Genomic DNA, 18,706 nt, shown 5'->3' with positions numbered 1-18,706 from the left:
GTTGGTGTGGGTTTTATTATGTATACTGCTTAGAGAGTTTTGTGACGAAGCAGTCTACAACTCTTTTTCTCTCTCTAAATATATATTAAAAATGTCAGTCTGACTAATGCTACTTGATCTGTCCTAGCAAGCTTACAATGTTCCCATCCTTGGTCCAAAGTAGGAATAGCTGAATATGTCACTTTCGGTTTCTCTACGTTTCTCATCTCTTCCCCTTCCCTGCCGCCCCACAATTTTAGGTTCAGTTCTCCACATTTCCACATCAATTTATGTGTGTTTTTAGTGTGCGTGAAAATTCATCGGCATTTTTGTGTGAATGAAACTCTTAATCTCCGGGTCGTGGGTTCGATCCCAACGTTGGGCAAAAGATTCCCGCACTGCAGGGGGTTGGACTAGAGGACCCTTGTGGTCCCCTTCCAACTCTGCAGTTCTATTATTCTCTTGTCATTTCCCCTAATATGTACATTTTTGCAAGACAATTTCCCCCAATTTTTGTATGTTGCTTTTACTCATATATGCATTCATGTGCACACCAAACCATTTAGTACATGGGTAGGCAAACTAAGTCCTAGGGGCTGGATCTGGCCCAATTGTCTTCTAAATCCAGCCTGCTGACGGTCCAGGAATCAGCGTGTTTTTACGTGAGTAGAATGTGTGCTTTTATTTAAAATGCATCTCTGGGTTATTTGTAGGGCATAGGAATTCGTCCACCCCCCAAAAAAAAGTCCGGCCCCCACAAAGTCTGAGGGACAGTGGACCGGCCCCCTGCTGAAAAAAAATTGCTGACCCCTGCTATAGTATATGCATTTTTGTACACATTACTCGGCATTGCAAAATTCAGAGAAGTGCAAATTTGAAGGATGGATTGTGTTTCAGTCCATGTCTTGTTTTGGGAAGTCTGAATTAGGTAGGCTTGCCTTTAAATGGGATCTGAATCTACTTTCTCTCCCACTCCTAGTCTAAGGCCTGGTCTGGAAGTAGAAAGGCCATATGCACACCACTCTGAACTTTAGGCATCAAATAATAAAGCATTTACCATCCCCATGTGCTCAGCTTTCAGGATAGCTGTGGAATGCTTTAAAATGACATGCAGATCCCCCGCCCCAAATGGCAGCAACAGTTGCTTCTTTGTGCTGCGCGGGGTTGTCACAGAAACGGAGCGGCGGTCAAATGACTCTTCGCATTTGTAATGGCTTTTGTGACAATGGAGGAGATTTAACCCAGAAGAGCTTGGGCTGCTGTCCGCTGACCAGCAACCACGGCTAGATGGAAACAGCAGGCAAATAGGTAGCTTTCTTTTAGATTGGATAAGGAGGCCTGATCCTTGGCTGCATCCCATGCATTTTAAAGGTTCTAATATCCAAAGTGCTTAACAGCACACTTTGGAAACCGAGTTGGTTCAGATTGGGCGATGAGGCAAAAAATGTAGCAAATGAAAGCAGAATATTTGGAAGCAAGTTGAGCGATTGCTGGAGTAATATCCTTTATGGACCATGTTGTTGTTGTTGTTTTAACCCTGGCGGGCCAGGGACTGAGGTGAAAGCTGGACCTGCTGGATCTCTCAGAGGCCTTTGACACCATTGGTCAATGACATCCTTCTGGACTATCTAGAGCAGGGGTCCCCAAACTTACCTGGCTTTGGGCCGGATGCCCGCCGCGCCGATTGCGTGGTGGGCCGGAGGGTGGGGGAGCGCGCACGAGGGCACAGGAGTGTGCGGCTGTGCGCGCCCATGCGCATGCGCAAACGCTATTTCTGGCACACTCCCGACCTGGAAAGTGCTGGAAATAGCTTGTGCGCATGTGCAGAAGCTTCCTCTGACCCGGAAGTACACCGGAAATGACGCTTGCACGTGCGCACAGGCTATTTCTGTCGCCTTTCTGGGTTGGAAGTCGGCAGCCGCGCCACACCACGCCGGTAAGAGCGGGCGGCGGCCCCGGGCGGCGGGGGGCCCTGGGGGCCACATAAAAGAGCCTCAGGGGCAATATGTGGCCCCCAGGCCGTAGTCTAGGAACCCCTGGTCTAGAGGAGCTGGGAGCTGGGGCCACTGTTATACAGTGGTTCTGCTCCTTCCTCCTGGGCCATGTCCAGAAAGTGGTGGTGGGGGATGAGTGTTCAGACCCCTGGGCTCTCACTTGTGGGGTGCCTCAGGGCTTCGTTCTCTCCCCCATGATTTTTAACATCTACATGAAGCCGCTGGGAGAGATCATCAAGGGGTTTGGACTGGGTGTTCACCAGTATGCAGATTATACCCGGCTCTACCTCTCTTTCAAATCAGAACCAGTGAAGGCAGTGAAGGTCCTGTGTGAGTGCCTGGAGGCGGGTGGAGGATGGATGGCGACTAACAGATTGAGGTTGAATCCTGACAAGACAGGATTTGGGGAGATGGGGCGGGAAGTCCCTTCTGGGTCTTAACCCATTGTAATCCTAGTGCTTAGACCAACACAGCAAATAAGGTCCTCCTTATTTGCTGCTGTTGCAGATATGCTCCATGCTGAAAAGTTCCTACCCTAGGGAGCCACCTAGAGTAAGGTCACCGGGTTTACAAATCAGTCCCCTTACAAAATCCTATTATCCCTATTGAAGTTGAAAAGTGTCCCTGGATTCATTGAAAAAAAATGTGGTAACCTTAACCTAGAGTAACTCATTTCTGATGCCTATGGCTGTAGAGCTGTTCTTGCATCTTTGAATGTATACTGCTATTGGCTCATTAATGTCCTTTGTGTTCCAGAAGTCTCCCCTCTTCCACTAGGCTACCCAAGATGGAAGCCCCTCTGGTAAGCCTGGATGAAGAGTTCGAAGATCTGAGGCCGTGCTACATTGAAGACAGGGAAGAGAAATCTCATTATTTTTATGGCTCCTCTCCTCGGCATTTGGAAGACCCCTCCCTTTCTGAGCTTGAGAACTTCTCCTCTGAGATCATCAGCTTCAAGTCCATGGAAGATTTGGTCAATGAATTTGACGAAAAGCTCAATGTCTGCTTTCGGAATTACAATGCCAAAACTGAAAACTTGGCCCCTGTGAAAAACCAGCTCCAGATACAAGAAGAGGAGGAAAATCTGCAGGATGAGGAGTAAGTAGATCAATGGCCAGCTGTAGAAAGTTAAATATATGTATGGAAGTAAATAGTGTCAGCAGTAAGCTCTTATTTAGAAGAAAACTTACTATTTCCCCATCCCTCCAATAGAGGGAACCTGTTTCATTTTGATTTTCTGCAGAATCTGGAGTTGCACAACACTGATTGGCTAGCCTCTGCATCGGTCACATAAAACCACTTCCTCCATTCTCAAGCGCTGATTGGTTGGCCCTTGGCTATTACTCCCCGCTGTTCATTGAGCAGATTTGTAAACGTAAAAACCCAAACTTCTAAAAGAAGGGAGAAGAAAGTGCCATACCACAAGGCCAAGGAAACCTTTTTGCTCTTGACAGGCAGTGTGCAGGGTTAGAACCCAAAGTGGGCAAGTTGACCCCCCCTCTCTCCTTCCCATGCTTTTCTTCATTTGCCCTCTCATTTAAATCAGGTTCTTGATCTCTACCATATTGTCTTATTGGTTTACTGAAAGACGCTTCTTGCCTGCATTCAGTCCGTGCTGCCCTTGCAAGGTACTTTGTAAGAAGTTTGGAAAACACCTAAAGATGTCATAAGAAATATTTCATTTCATTTTTAGCTTCCCCTCCCCTCCCCACCCACCCACTGCTTCAAGACCCTTTAAATAGAAACGCAGTATAAGAAATGCAGGAAAATGCAGGGCAGAACCGCCCTCCCAATACTGATACAGCTGTGGATTTCAGGGCTGCGATAGGGCAGAGCGACAGGGGTTTGTGTGTGTGCAGATGCCACAACAGGTGCCCCCAGTTGGCTTAGCTGAAGCCTCTGTGCAGGCCTAAACTCTGCCTCTGCTATGTCCAAGTAAGCTTCACGATGCCAGTGTTGAGAGGGTGACTCTGTGCCACGACACCAGTCACCACGGAGAAAGACTAAAATAGTAACAACAAGAACATAAATATGGGCTTTAAGTGCTGTTGGGCTGGGTAGCCCATTGGCCTGATGTAGCCAGGGAAAGTTGCCTGGGAACTCTGGGAACTGTAGTTCTGGAGGTGGCTGGAGGAGCCAGACATTTATTATATGAAAAAGCAGCATATATTTGAAGGATGTCAAAGGACAGTGCTGCGTTCAAAGGAGTTTGATGTTAATGGGCTGTTTGGTCCAAGTCTGGGTGGTGATGTTTTGAAGATTAAAGAACCACAAGAAGATGCAAGATGCTTTGAAGCTGCCTATCCAGAGTTGGCACCACAATCTTCTGCACTTTGGAGATTTCTGTTGAAATTATTAGCTGCTCCTAGCTTTACATTTGTGCATATATACAGTCATACCTTGTGTTGGACTTTCAGCTTATGAACGCGGCAAACCCAGAAGGGTTCGCCACCTGCGCATGCGAAGAAGCAATCTGCGTGCTTCGTGCACATGCAGAAGCGCTCAATCGTGCTGTGCACATGCGCAGAAGAGGCGCTCTAGTTGCGGACTTTTCAGGGTACGAACAGCACCCCGAAATGGATTAAGTCCACAACTAGAGGTACCACTGTATATTAGCAAATGCAGATATATTGGTGGCCTGTTCTTATATGTTGCGATTCAACTCCTTCCTATATTCCTCACATCCCCAACATCAGAAGAGGATAGCATTCCTGGAAACAGTCTGGTTCAGAAGCAGCAAACTTGAGCTAACAAGCAAGGTCATTGCATCTGAAAGGGGACCATACCTGACATGGGTGATTCCCATAGCTCTTACTCAGTAGGTTTTTTTTTTTCAGCCGGAACTCACTGGAACTTAGTTCTGGCACCTCTCAGGTGGGCGCCATTGCCATTCTAAGGGAACAAGGGAAGCGGACACGGAGCAATGGATTCAAACTACAAGAAAGAAGATTCCACTTAAACATTAGAAAGAACTTCCTGACAGTAAGAGCTGTTTGGCAGTGGAATTTGCTACCAAGGAGTGTGGTGGAGTCTCCTTCTTTGGAGGTCTTTAAGCAGAGGCTTGACAGGCATATGTCAAGAATGCTTTGATGGTGTTTCCTGCTCGGCAGGGGGTTGGACGGGATGGCCCTTGTGGTCTCTTCCAACTCTACGATTCTATGATTCTATGATTCTTGGAACACAACACTGTTCTTACTTCAGTAAGACCCCCGGGTATAGGGCGGTATATAAATTCAATTATTATTAATAATAATAATGATAATAATAATAATACAGTGGTACCTCGGTTCTCGAACGTCTCCGTTGATGAACGTTTCAGAACCTGAATGATGAAAACCCAGAAGTAAATGCTTCCGTTTTCGAATGCGCCTCAGAAGTCGAATGGCTTCTGCTGTGTGTTTTTCAATTGAATTTACAGACAGCCTTTGGCGCCTCGGTTTTTGAACGTTTCGGAACTCGAATGGTCTTCTGGAATGGATTACGTTCGAGAACCAAGGTGGTTGTTGTTGTTGTTGTTGTTGTTGATTAGTCGTTTAGTCGTGTCCGACTCTTTGTGACCCCATGAGGACTAGTTCCATTAGTATAAAGTTCTGTGGGGAAAGTTGTGTGTTTCCTCACTGATTTCTCCTGGAGTGGGAGCACTCCTATTGGACAATAAGGTGTTTTGTGTAACTGAGTTTTGGGGAAACATGAGGTTCTTCTGATATGTCTTTATACTAGTAAACAATGTGTCTATTCAGGAGCGGCAAAACATTGATGGGGTTAAGCCAAGGGTGGGTGGGTGGACTTCTGCCAGCTGCAAGGAACCAAACAGGGAAGCGACAGATTCAAAAGCTGAAAGAAAAAGCAAATGAAAATCTGGTCGTTGTAGTACAAAACAAAGAGAATTTATGCTTCCTTCCACAAAAAGGATCCTAGGTTTGCTTTGGCTGTCAAAACAATGAGGATGCTTCCTCCGTATCAGCTGTCTGCACAAATATTATGCAGATCCCATCATGATTGTGTAATAATATGAGATGCATTTAAACGATGTGCCGCCCTCTGGTTTGAGGGAAGTGGTCATCTGTGCTGTGTGATCCGCCCCCCAGTTTAATAATTTGTGTGGCAAGAAGAACACCAAGAGAAAAATCGTGGAGAAGTCTATTGACGTGCAGATTATAGATATTATAATTGTGAACTCAGACGCTGAGATACGATGAAGGCTGAATTATAATGCTTCTGCAGCCAAAACGGGGCAACTGGGAAACAAGAGGGAAGGTATTGGCACGCTAAAGGGAACCCTAAAATTTGCAGAAGCAGGAAAAATACCTTGAAGGAAAAAAAATCAAAATAAACCAACCAGTGAGGACTTAGCACACCCAGCGGCTGAAGAAAGCTGACCATTGTGGGGAGGGGACGTAGAAAAGGAGGGTCCCCTCAAAGCTGGATCTGTCCTTGAAAAGTCCACCTTTGCCCAAATTTTAAGTGTTTAACAGCAAGAAAAATAGTAGGAGTTAGAGAAAACTACAGCCACAGTCAGATTTAAAGTGCTATGATACCACTTTTGAACAGTCATGACTTCTCCCAGATAATTTGTACTGAGAGTTGTTGTTAGCAGACCCCTGTTCCCAGGATTCTTTGGGAGAAGTCATGGGCTTAAAATGTGCATTGAATATGCTTAAATGTACGGTGTTAATCTGCCCAGCAACCTTGAGTGGGCCTCCAGGCCACCTGCTCCACTTATCGACTTAAGAAAATTTATATGCCACTAAGCAGTTTGCAAGAGCTGGTAATTGCCGTTATAAAAATAGCGAATTAAAAACATTAAAACTAAAATTAACAGGGAGAGAGATTAAAACGTGTCGACATCTGTGTGCTTGGATAGGCTTGCCTAAACAAAAATGTTTCAACAGCAGAAAACAAAAAAACAGTACAGCTAAGGTTCCTGACTGATGTCAAGAGGCAGGGAGTTCCACAGTGAGGATGCTGACTTACTAAAAGATTGATGTCTTACAACTGTGCTGGTGAAATATATTATATTTCTATTTGAATTATAGGAATCCTTTCTAAATCTGCATATAAATTAGCACGTGTAAATTGCATGCAAATGTTTGCCCTTTGGGTGTGTGATGCGTTTCCTCCTTTTGGGGACAACGTTTTAGTAGCCACCCTAGTTGCAGTCCCAGTATGGATAAACTACATGAGAAAATATATTTTAAAACCCTGAACAGCTTGGCTCGTGGAAGCTAAATATTTGGAAATTGAAAAGAGGCATGAATATATTTTCAATGCCCATGTGAGTGGGCGCATCATGTCAAAAGTATTTTCATTAGTATTCTTGTTCCAAGGCTTCTTTCCCTTTAATCTTTTTGTGCCATTGCTTCAGTAAAGATGAATGTGAGCTGTGTCTTTGCCGCTCAAGCTTAGAAGATTTGGGCAGAGACTGGTTTCCCCTTTACCTGCAAGAAAACATTTACTAATGCTTCCGCATCTAAAGAAGAGAATTGCTGAGAGAAAGAAATGCTGAGAGAAGAGAAATCCTGAGGCGGCCCTGCGTATGTTGTGTGTTGTGCATCGCAGGTCCAGTGGCCAGCTCCTCCTCACAAACGTGCAGTGCGCAATGTGTTTGACGTCGACTGCCGGCCCCCTCAATCTTGCTGGCAACCTGCAGAGCCCGAGTTGAGCTTTGTATGAAACAGGGGTAGGCAACCTAAGACCCGGGGTCTCAGGGCAGTTCACAAAATAAAATCAAGATATAAAACCACAAAAATAATAAAAATAAAAACAATGACCCAATTTTTCAAAGAGTGCCCCCAACTTTTTTCAAAGAGTGCCAGTTTAATGAAGTGAACATACATGAGGGCTGCCCCCAAAGTTGTTGAGCTTTTTTTTAGGATTGATGTTGCTTTTTGGGGGATTTTACCTCAGGACATATACTGCCATGGGAGCTGGTTTAAACCGGCGGGCCAAATTAGGCCCCCGGAACGGACTTTGGACATGTCTGCCATAGGATGTAAATCAGATCAGCCAAAGGCCTGGTTAAAAAGGAACATTTTTGCCTGGTGCCAGGTGAACTTCCCTGGGGAGAGCATTCCACAGACGGGGAGCCACAGCACAGAAGGCCCATTCTTGTGCTGCCACCCTCCAGACCTCTCAAGGAGGAGGCACACAAAGGAGGGCCTCAGAAGATGATATCAGGGTCTGGATAGGTTCATAGGGAAAGAATGTTACTTTGCCCATGTATGCATGATCAAAGTAGTCATCCTATAGAAACAAACATGGCAGCCGCTGGGTTGTTTCACTGCAAACAAGTCATGTGGCGGCAGCAGGGGTGTGAGAAGCAGAGGTGGCAAGGGCCAGGTAACAATCAGGAACATCTGAACGTTGGAGAGACCAAGGCCCAAGCATCCGGTTTTGGATTGATTTGCAGCAGGTGACACTCAGGTTTATCAGAAGCCTTTTCCCACAAGCCATCTGCTTTGGGGATGCCGCCAAACAATCACACACTGAATGGTCTAGTGGTGGGAGATGCCACTGGGGAACAATTCAGATACAAGAATGATGGACGCAAGCTTGGGCTGAGTGCTCCTAAGAGCTTTAGCAGGGTGCAAATTGACAGGGTTTGGGGCAGAAGGTGTTTCCCTATCATCAATTGCTTGACAATTTCAACTGGAGATGCCAGGGATTGAATTTGTCATTTGACAGGAAAAGCATGCATCCATGTACTGAGTTATAGTCCCTCCCCTTGAGGGTAGAAGCTTAGAGACGCTCTGCTTGCTCTCAACCTTTGATGGGCATTTTCTCACTTGGAGTTATCTGTGGTTCTGCAATTCCTGAGCTGCCTTACTGCCTTCTTTGGGAGATCAGGCATCAAACCAGAATATGCCAAGATTTCTCTGCTTCAATTCTCATGTCAGTTAAAACAAGAATCATAGTGACTGGTCTGCTGGTACTGTTATGAAAACTTATTGTTTACTCTTTTGGAATGGCAGGGTTAATCTGAATAGAGTGTTTGGAAGCAAACATTTTAATGATTGCAACCAATTGGCTGCATCTAAAGAACCTCATTACGCTCACAGTTTGCTTAGTTGCAAAATATGAAGGTTCTGTAGCTGATCTACGGCTGCTTCTTGTCTTGTGCTAGTGGAAGAAAGTTGTTAGATTTAGTTTTGTTTTTCTCACACAATGCTCTTGCATGAGGTGTGAAACAGGGATGTGCAGAGTTGAATCTTGTTTGATCTAGAACCCAAAATTCCACCAGGCAGAGCCAAGTACAAAAGACATGCAGTTAGAATTAAGGAACTGGGTGTCCCTGAGGAAATGATGAGCCTAGAAATTTGCTTTCATTACCAGAACTGAGCTCAGGCTTTCACACCAAAGTCTACTTCTGATTACCTGAACTTTTGTCATTTCAATAGCCTAATTTAGCCATTTTGGGCACTATGTATGGTTCGTTTGTTGACCATTCATCCAATTTTTTTGCGGGAAGGTTAGATGAGGCTAGCTATTTAAAGAGCATTCATTCTCACTTGTTTGCAGGGAGATTAGATGGTATTGTGTCAAAGCAAGTGTTAGACTAGTTTTGAGTGCATTTTCCTGTCATTTTCCTGATCTCAAAAAGTCCAAAATTAGGGGGAAGTCGGTTTGTTGTGCAAGAACTTCCAGTCTGTTCCAATTGTGCAACCAAAAATAGCAGGAGTCTCTGACCTTTGCTAATATGCTGCAAACCTCCCAGAGACATGCCAGTAGATCCCAGTCTACCTTCTGCCCATTGCTGGGGCAAAAGGACCCTTCTATAAATGGAAGACGCTTTTTGCAATCAGAAGGGCACCTTTTTGATCATAGGCTGAATATTTTTCACGTTAAAACTGAATTAGAACCCCCTCCTGTCATTTAATGTTTTTGGACTCGATCTCAGCAAAGTGGACCTAGAATTCAGTTCAGCTCAGCTACAGCACTGTGTTCACCTTGGACATCGTAGGCGGCTTAGAGGTTGTTTGTGACTGGGGCCATTCAGCTGAACTGGATCTGGCAGCTTTGTGGCTGTTATTTTCCTCCTTCTCTCTTTTGAACGCTGCCCACAGAGCAAATTGCTCCGAGGGGTGCACCCCTGTTGTCAAGGCAGCTTTCCTCCATTAACAACCTCTTGCTTTCTCTCTCTCCAGGGTCTGGGATGCTCTTACAGACAATTACATCCCATCCATCACCGAAGACTGGAGGGATCCTAACATCGAGGTGCTAAACGGCAATGTCTCCGACACAGAGGTACTTCCTTTCCCATCCATGAATCATAAGATGAAATAATCGTTGGCAAGCTTGGGCAGAAATACGCTGTGGGGGGACAGTGGTTAAGCAGCTGCATGAGTGCACACAAAACAAAAATTACAGCTGGCTGCCATTCCAGGAAGCAGGAGTAATCGAATGTGAGAACGAAGCTCTTGTCGGGTAGCTGAACAGATCTCTCAGCAATCCTTGAATTGGGGTCACTGTCCTTTGGTAATGGAAAGGCATGTATAATGAGGGGAAACAGTGAATGAAACAGCTTGATATGTGTGTGTCAAGGGAGGCATTGTCCTCTAGGCTGTTGTTCGCTCCGAGATTGACATTGGCGATGTTTGTACCGCCTCTACCCCTGACACGTTTGGAACAATAGCTTGCCAGCCTTTAGGACAATGGTGACTGTGATGGCGAAAAGAATACACACACCACAGAGCAAAGGATCGTCTGGGTCCTTGTGCATCTGCAGTGCCCTTTTGGAGTGTTGTTGAAAGACTAGAGGGAGGAGGCTCTCGGGTTAAGACCACTTGGAAGCAGTGAGGTCCTCTGTTGCCTTTTCCTTCCAATAAAACCTATTGAATGGGAGAACGAGGGGGGCAGGTTAGGATTTTGCCTGATGAATATGTCAGAAATAGGATTCACTATAAGGCTCTGGTCTATATAGAGCTAGAGCATTCCGAGATAAGGAACACCCTATTGTCTTCTCAGCTTGTGATTTTTTGAAATGAAGGACAAACCTTTAACTCTCCAGTGCTGAGGTAGGCAACCTAAGGCCAGATGCGGCCCAATCGCCTTCTCAATCCGGCCCGCGGACGGTCCAGGAATCAGCGTGTTTTTACATGAGTAGAATGTGTCCTTTTATTTAAAGTGCATCTCTGGGTTATTTGTGGGGCATAGGTATTCGTTCAACCCCCCACCCCCAATATAGTCCGGCCCACCACATGGTCTGAGGGACGGTGGACTGGCCCACGGCTGAAAAAGATTGCTGACCCCTGCTCCAGTGGATAGGAAACTCTGGAGACTGGCAGAACGTCATATGTTGGTTTGGGATGAGACAAAAGAGAATTCAGTGATGATGAAAACTGTGGAGTCTGGGAGACCCCCAAGGGGGTTAGTGGATTTTGAAAGACCCTTGCATTCTTAAAGTATAATCCGGTGACAATTTTCTTGGTATTGGGAGCATCAGGTAAGTCTAATACGGATTTGGTCTGGGGGATTCAAAGAGGCAGGAACTCGTAGAAACCGACATCTTAAAATTAGCAATGGCAATATCTGACAATATTTAAGTTAGAAATTTTAAAATATTGAAGCCTGTATTTAGTTTCTACTATGCATCAAAGACTTTTGTCATTTCAGGGACAGAGCTTGGGTGTTTTCATCTCACCACTTCTGTAATTTTTGAAACCCAAAGGCTGTTTGCAACCTAGAAAAGAAGAAAACAGAATCGAAGGGAAGGGAAAACATATCTTAAACGCAGCTCTTGGAAATCCACACTCAGTATTCAGAGTCTTATATATAATTCACTGAATTTGGTGCAACCCCCCCCCCAAGCTGCAGTTAAATTAGACCTACAGCTTTCAAAAGGCAGCTCACAGCATTGGGAGCATTTTTCAGCTCTCTTTTTAGTGCATCTGTAGGAGTTTTCAAAGAACACGAGGAGGGGGCTGAGGACACCTTCACTATTGTTGTGTCTAACATGTTTGCATGCCACTCCCCCAGCAGCCACACATTTGGCATTAGTGTGAGGAGGTTCTGCATGCAGACTTTCATCAAGCTTACCCACGTGACTGGGATCCCTGATTGGCAAGCATTGCTGCTCATATGGAGAAGCACCATGGGTTTATATTTATATGCTGTGCGATTGTTGTAAAACCTCTTTGTGGTTTACAGGGAATATTCATTCAATGATAATTAAAAATCAACATGAAAAAGATAAAAAAAAGACATCTACATGTCAGGGATAGACTTGCCAAAACAAAAGTAATTTAAGAAGGCACCGGAAAGAATACTGTACAGTGAAGGTGTTTGCCTGATGTCAATAGGCAGGTGTAGGTGTTGCCACACCAAAAGATTGTTTTATTACAAATGCGGCTTGTGTAGAAGTGCTTAACTGGGTACAGGCGGGGCAAAACGATTCTGCAGGTAAACAAGTCCCAAGTCGTTTAGGGCTTTATATACCAATAATAAGACATTGAACTTGGCCTGGTAACTGGTTGGCCATCAGTGCGGATCTCTGAGCAGGGGTGTAATCTGTTGGCAGAATCTCACTCCTATCAGCAACCATGCAGCTGCATTCCTCACAGACCACAGCTTCCGGATCAAGCACAAGGGAGTGCAGTGCCGTAATCCAGTATTGAAGCCACCCCCTTCACCCAAACGTTGAATATGGTGGGTGGGAGGGTCAGCAGACAGGTAAATGGGAAGTGGGGGCAGGACTAGTTGGTGCATACCAGGGGCGGAGCTACCTGCCCTGGCATTCGAAATGGTGCGGGGGCAGGAATAGCCGGCCCGTGGGGGTGGGGCTAGAACCTGCACGGCGAGCATAGGAGGGGTGCCACTAGCCGCCCATGGCAGCATCGTCCCTAGCGGCCCGCCACCCACGCAGCAAGCGTCCGGGGGCGCCGAGTGTCCGGGGGTGCTGCCCTCGCGACGAGTGTCCAGGGGCGCTGCGAGTGTGGATTGGGGTGGGGGTGGTGCAGCGATGTCACCCACCCTCACGGCTGACACCTGGTGCGCACCGCACACACCCGTACCCGCCTTCCTCCGCCAGTGGTGCAAACTCGCTCCGGGTCCACGTGTTTTGCCTCAAGGTGCTTTCTTTCCTGAACAAGAGAAGAAGGCAGCGGCAGGAGTAAGCTTCAAGTGAGGAAAGGAAATGCCCCGTGGTCCGCCTCTTTGTTGCCACCTCCTGCACCTCCTGCTGCTGCTGAGAAAGAAAGTGTCCCTCACTCTAAGTGTCCAAGAATAAATACAATTTAGTTGTGTAGCTGGAGCCATTACCAAAAAAGGGGGGGGAAAGTGCCTGAGATAGAAGCAGTGCAACCTCTACTTGTCTCAGGAAAGTAGCAGTGGGACATCCAGGGAGGGAAGGGGGGAATGGCAAGGGCTGGCAATAATGGAGCACCAAACAGTGACACCTAGAAGCAATAGGTTCGCTGACAGCGATAGGTGACATTTGGATGTTCACTAAAAACAAGAGTTCAAAGCATTATCACAATGCGGAGAGCCTCTTTTTAATGTCTGTCTGTCTGTCTTCAGCCTCAGGAAAAAAAAAACTTAGGAAAGCATTGCAATCAGTGTTTATCTCTCTGCCACCCCTGCATTTTTTAAAAAAGTGTTGCTGGATGCATTCTATATTCTCCCTAAGACTGTGTCAGCTGTGTGACCCCAAACACACACTTCAAAGGTAATGGAGAATTCACTCTAGGAAAGGAGTTGTCCCCACCGGCTCTTGCTAACACAAGCCATCCCCAGCCTTTCTAACCCTAACTGATACAGCCAGCATCAGGCATGAATGGGCTCCTGCCATGGCCTTTGCATCAATTGTCAAGCCCCGGCATCCTCTAGCCTTGCAGATTCTTCCCTTGCTGCCACTGCCTGTTCACCCACCTCTCTTGCAGAGACCAGGAGCAAGGAGAAGCAGCAGCAGCAGACTCCACTCTCCTCCCTCTTGCTGGGCCTGGTGGAAGAGAGAAAGGGAATGGACAGGGTGAGGCCTCACTCAGGGCATCTGTTCTCCAACAGGGCAGGAGTACAGCCAAGGGAGCTCAGGAGCAATAGCTGGGAGGCAGCCACCATTGCCTCCCGCAGCTCCTGCCACCTAAGGCAGTTGCCTCACCAGAGTGATCCAGGGACCACCGCCTGAATCTGAATGTGGTGGAATAACTGTCAGGATGCTGCCAGCGGCTCCCGGCTGGTTGCACAGGAAAGTATAAAGACAAGGAAACGTTTCTTACCGTCCTTTTTTATTTCAATATTTACAGAGAGAGGCTCTGTAGAACCCAGCCTCTGGGATAATGGCGTTGTCCCGGGTGAATCTGCACCCCCATCTCTCCCACTTCCTCATTCACCATTCTCATCATCTCCTCTACGGGTGCTGCTACCTGCCCTATGTCTTTGAGCTCTTTGCTCTCCTATTTTTAAGACTTGTTGGGTTCTGGGAGATGAAGGGGCTCGAATGCTTTCTAATGACAACGTGTCCGCCTGGTGTTGCTCTGGCTCTCCCATGATTTCCCAGCTTCCCTTTTCATCTGCCTCTGAGCTGTGACCTCCCTTGAACTCCTGTTGTAAATCTATACTGTCTTCCTCTTCCTCCTCCCTGGAAGGGTCAGGGTGGGGAGGGGGTCTCCACCATTCCTCCTCTGCCTAAAGGTAAAGGGACCCCTGACCATTAGGTCCAGTCGTGACCAACTCTGGGGTTGCGCGCTCATCTCGCTTTACTGGCCGAGGGAGCCGGCGTATAGCTTCCAGGTCATGTGGCCAGCATGACAAAGCCGTTTCTGGCAAACCAGAGCAGCACATGGAAACGCCGTTTACCTTCCCGCTGTAGTGGTTCCTATTTATCTATGCATTTTGACGTGTTTTCGAACTGCTAGGTTGGCAGGAGCTGGGACCAAGCAACGGGAGCTCACCCCATCACAGGGATTTGAACCGCCGACCTTCTGATCAGCAAGCCCTAGCTTCAGTGGTTTGACCACAGCGCCACCTGGGTCCCTCCTCCTCTGCCTAGTCCCTGACAATAACCAGCCACAGGGTTGGGTGTGCCATGTGCATCCTAGCTGAAATTAAAGAAAGGAATTGTTTCACTTTTATACCTTCCTGCACCAAGAGTGTCATACTTGCCAAGCGTCCTGTTTTAGGTGGGGTGGCCCTGCTTTCTTTGAAGGCGTCCCAGGCTCTGCCTTCATCCCAGGGCACCCCTGATCAGGTGCGGTGGGTGAGCGAGGGTGAGGAGCAGTGGGTGGGTGGGGGCACAAGAAAAATGGCAGGACGGGTGGAGGGGCCAAGTGGGTAAGGGTGAGAGAAGTGGTGGGGCAGCTATGGAGAGCGGAGACTGCAGAAGTGGGAGGGGGATGTCCCCACTTTGTCCTCCTAAAATGTTGCAGGATACGGCATGTGCGTTTTGGCTTTGTAAGTTGACGCATGGAGAATTGCAGCTTCCACCATGAGCTCTGCGATTCTGCTCAGTCAACAATATCTTATTAGGCCTTATATTATTAATGGGTTTACTGGAGTGAAGGGCTAATTTAATCGGGCCAGGAAGCATGAACAACAGATGGCCAGAGAGATGTGTTATTTTCAGCGGGCAGTGGAAGCCTGTAGGAGATCTAGCATTCCCCCCAGCAGCATACAGGTTTTTTTGGGAGGCTCTTGACAGCCATCATCACTGTCCTCTCTGATGTTCAGAGCTTCAGGCAGCGTCTTCAAGAAGGAGAAGAGAACAGTTTGTCATTGGTGTTCTGAAGTTGACCCCTGTAAAGTCGACACCTCAATTGATTTTCTTTTTTTGGCTGAGGATTATTTGGATGAATTCGAGACGTATACTGAACTACCAGTAGTTTGTTTAGCAAAGCGACGAACGTGATCTGGAATTAGTTCCTTTCTTTCTTTTCTTTTTATTCTGATACTTTTAATGAGGCATGTGGCAACTTGATGTTGCAATCTGGAATTTATAAGAGAAGAGTTTCTTTTAAAAAAAAAGCTCCGATGATGCATTTGGCACAACGTCTGTTCTCGTTTGGGCCCTTGGATTGCCTCCAGGTGTTGAGGGGTTCTTGCTTATCTGCTAGTAGGGTTTCCCTGGTGAAAGATGAGAGGGACGCAGTCCTAAGCAAACCTCGAATAACCTTTGCTGGGATGCAGTTTCTTCTTCCTGCACCGCCTTGTATTGTAGCCAGAACTCGCTGACCTTGAAAGCCGCTGAACAGGCACAATCACTCCTTTGCTCAGGACCAAAGAATAAATTTAAATAGCTTTGTATTTCATCCAGGAATGGTTTTATTTGGAGAAGAGCTTTTTTTTAAAAAAAATGAAATAGCAGTCTTTTAAAATCAATGGAAACCATTCCAGAGTTTAGAAAAGACAAGGATTGTGTACACAACATACATTTGAAGCACAGGAATCCTGGGGTCTATCGTCTACCCACCACAGAGCTACAATTCCCAGCACCATTAACAAATTACGGTTCCCAGGTTTCTTTGGGGTGGGTGGGGAAGCAATGCACTTTAAATGTATGGAGCCATAGAGAGAAACCCCTTTACCTCATGGTCACGTATCAGGGCTATTCATTTGTAAATGGACGAGTCTCAAGTGAATGTGCAATTGCTTCTCAAAGCTGATTCAGATGGTGAACATTAGGGGTGAAGCACAGGGGCAGAGCACATGCAGAAACTTCCGGCTTCATAGAATCATGGAATTGTAGAGCTGAAAAGAAACATGAAGGCTATGTAGTCCAACCCCCTGCAATGTAGGAATCTTTTGCCCACCGTGGGCCTCGAACGCATGACCCTGAGATTCAGTGCCCCATGCTCACCTGGCATCTCTGGGTGAGGCTAAAAAAGGCTCCTGAAACCATGGAGAGCCTTGGCTTTTCAGTGTACAGCCATACCTCAATTTAAGTACGCTTCGGTTTGAGTACTTTCAGTTTAAGTACTCTGCGGACCCGTCTGGAACGGATTAATCCACTTTCCATTACTTTCAATGGGAAAGTTCGCTTCAGGTTAAGTACGCTTCAGGTTAAGTACAGACTTCCGGAACCAATTGTGTACCACTGTATAGCAATGGTGAAAAACCTGTGGTTCCTCAGACTCTCTCCCCTCCTAGTTCTTTTATTTGTGGAGATATAATAATAATAATAATAATAATAATAATAATAATAATAATAAAATTTATTTATACCCCGCCCTTCCCGGTCCAGAAACCAGGCTCAGGGTGGCTAACAACAAATATAAAACATTGATTAAAAACGACTTAAAAACAGCTTAAAAACAACATAAAGTACAACATAAATGCAGGATTGTCAGGGCTAACTGGCCAAGTTAGTCCTGCTAAGGCCAGCAAGGAGACCAGGGAAATATTTACTTGTGGAGACCCAGAAAGATTTCTTCATAGAAAAAGGGAAGGGAAAATGGAATGGAGGACCAGGCTAAGTTGAAGGCCAGGTGGAATAACTCTGTCTTACAGGCCCTGCGGAAGGAGATCAAGTCCTGCAGGGCCCTAGTCTCATGGGACAGAGCATTCCACCAGGTTGGTGCCATCACTGAAAAGGCCCTGGCCCTGCTGGAGGATAATCTGGCTTCTTTGGGGCCCGGGACCCTTAGGCTGTTATTTTCTGCGGACCTTAGGGTCCTCTGCGGGACATACCAGGAGAGGCGGTCCCGTAAGTACGAGGGTCCTAGGCCGCGTGTTTCCACTCAGCAGTTCACTGGAGTTTCAGAGACCAGGGTTCAAATTCCCACTCAACTATGAAGCTTATTGGGTGACTTTGGGCCAGTTACTGTCCCTCAGCCTGGTCTACCTCACAGGGATGTTGTGAGGGGAGAATACCACCTTGACCTGCTAGGAGGAAAGGTGGGATAGAAATATAATAAAAGATATTAAATAGATAAAAGCTTTGTGCGGTATTCACACAGTGCCATTCTCGTCTAAATGCCGTCCAGCATTTAAATGCTTCCCAATATTATTTTGCCATTGTCTAGAGCTGTTGTTGTTTTCAGTCTGCAAATGATACACAATTGATAATGGTCCCCCTTTCTCACATTTACATTGCTTTTCCTTTGCACTGAAATGAAAGGGGTGGCATAACAGAATGGCAATGTCATTCTGCCTAATGAATTACGCCATTTCACCACGGCAGACAGCAAGACAAATAACGGAGTTTTTTTTATGGAAGACGACCTGCGGTGGAATGGAAACAGTGCAATGAATACAGGGCAGAATGGAAAAACGGTCCCTTCTTGCATCCCTAGTGATGAATAACATACACAGAGACACTGGCAGAAACAGTAAATCCGGATAAAATGGGGGAAAATAGGGGTGACATTTTGATGTTGTGTGCATGCTGCGAAAAACATGCCTGCATAAAGAGCACTGAGTACACAACAAAGCACCCATAACGAAGTGTTCCTAAGGAAAAAAGGGTCTGCAAGTAAAGCAGGTGCATGTCAAGTATTGTGGCCTCTGCGCATGGGGCACATTTGTAAGAATTAGTAGTGACTTCTGGAAAGTGGATCGCAAGGCTCTCGTCTGCCTTGTTCCACAAGCTCTGCAGCAGCTCCCTCTTCCAGCGCTGTAGTGGGTGTTATGCAATCTCAGCTTCAGGAAGCGGGTGATGTCAGCCCGGGCAGCGATTCAGTCAAATAAACTGCTGGAGCCAGTGAAACAGTGAGGCCAGAAAATATCGATCGCCTTCCTAAATAAGAATCAAACAGGAAGGGAGGACTTCCTGGCTTTTTGGAATGGCCCTTAGAAGCTGAAGG

General features: G+C 46.5%; 1 protein-coding gene across 4 annotated transcripts in view; it reads left to right on the top strand.

Moving 5' to 3' along the window:
- FEZ1 (fasciculation and elongation protein zeta 1) overlaps positions 1-18,706 on the top strand; it is a 48,929-nt gene that overhangs the window by 5,706 nt on the left and 24,517 nt on the right. For all 4 annotated transcript variants that reach the window (XM_035140197.2, XM_035140196.2, XM_035140194.2 and 1 more), the window contains exons 2-3: positions 2,730-3,071; positions 10,118-10,217. In XM_035140197.2, the coding sequence (XP_034996088.2) occupies positions 2,761-3,071; positions 10,118-10,217 (411 nt within the window). In that variant the 5' untranslated portion in view covers positions 2,730-2,760. The remainder of the gene's footprint in view (positions 1-2,729; positions 3,072-10,117; positions 10,218-18,706) is intronic.

Source organism: Zootoca vivipara, chromosome 15 (genome assembly GCF_963506605.1).
Source record: "Zootoca vivipara chromosome 15, rZooViv1.1, whole genome shotgun sequence".
Lineage (NCBI taxonomy): Eukaryota > Metazoa > Chordata > Lepidosauria > Squamata > Lacertidae > Zootoca > Zootoca vivipara.
This window is presented reverse-complemented; position numbering and strand designations above follow the sequence as displayed.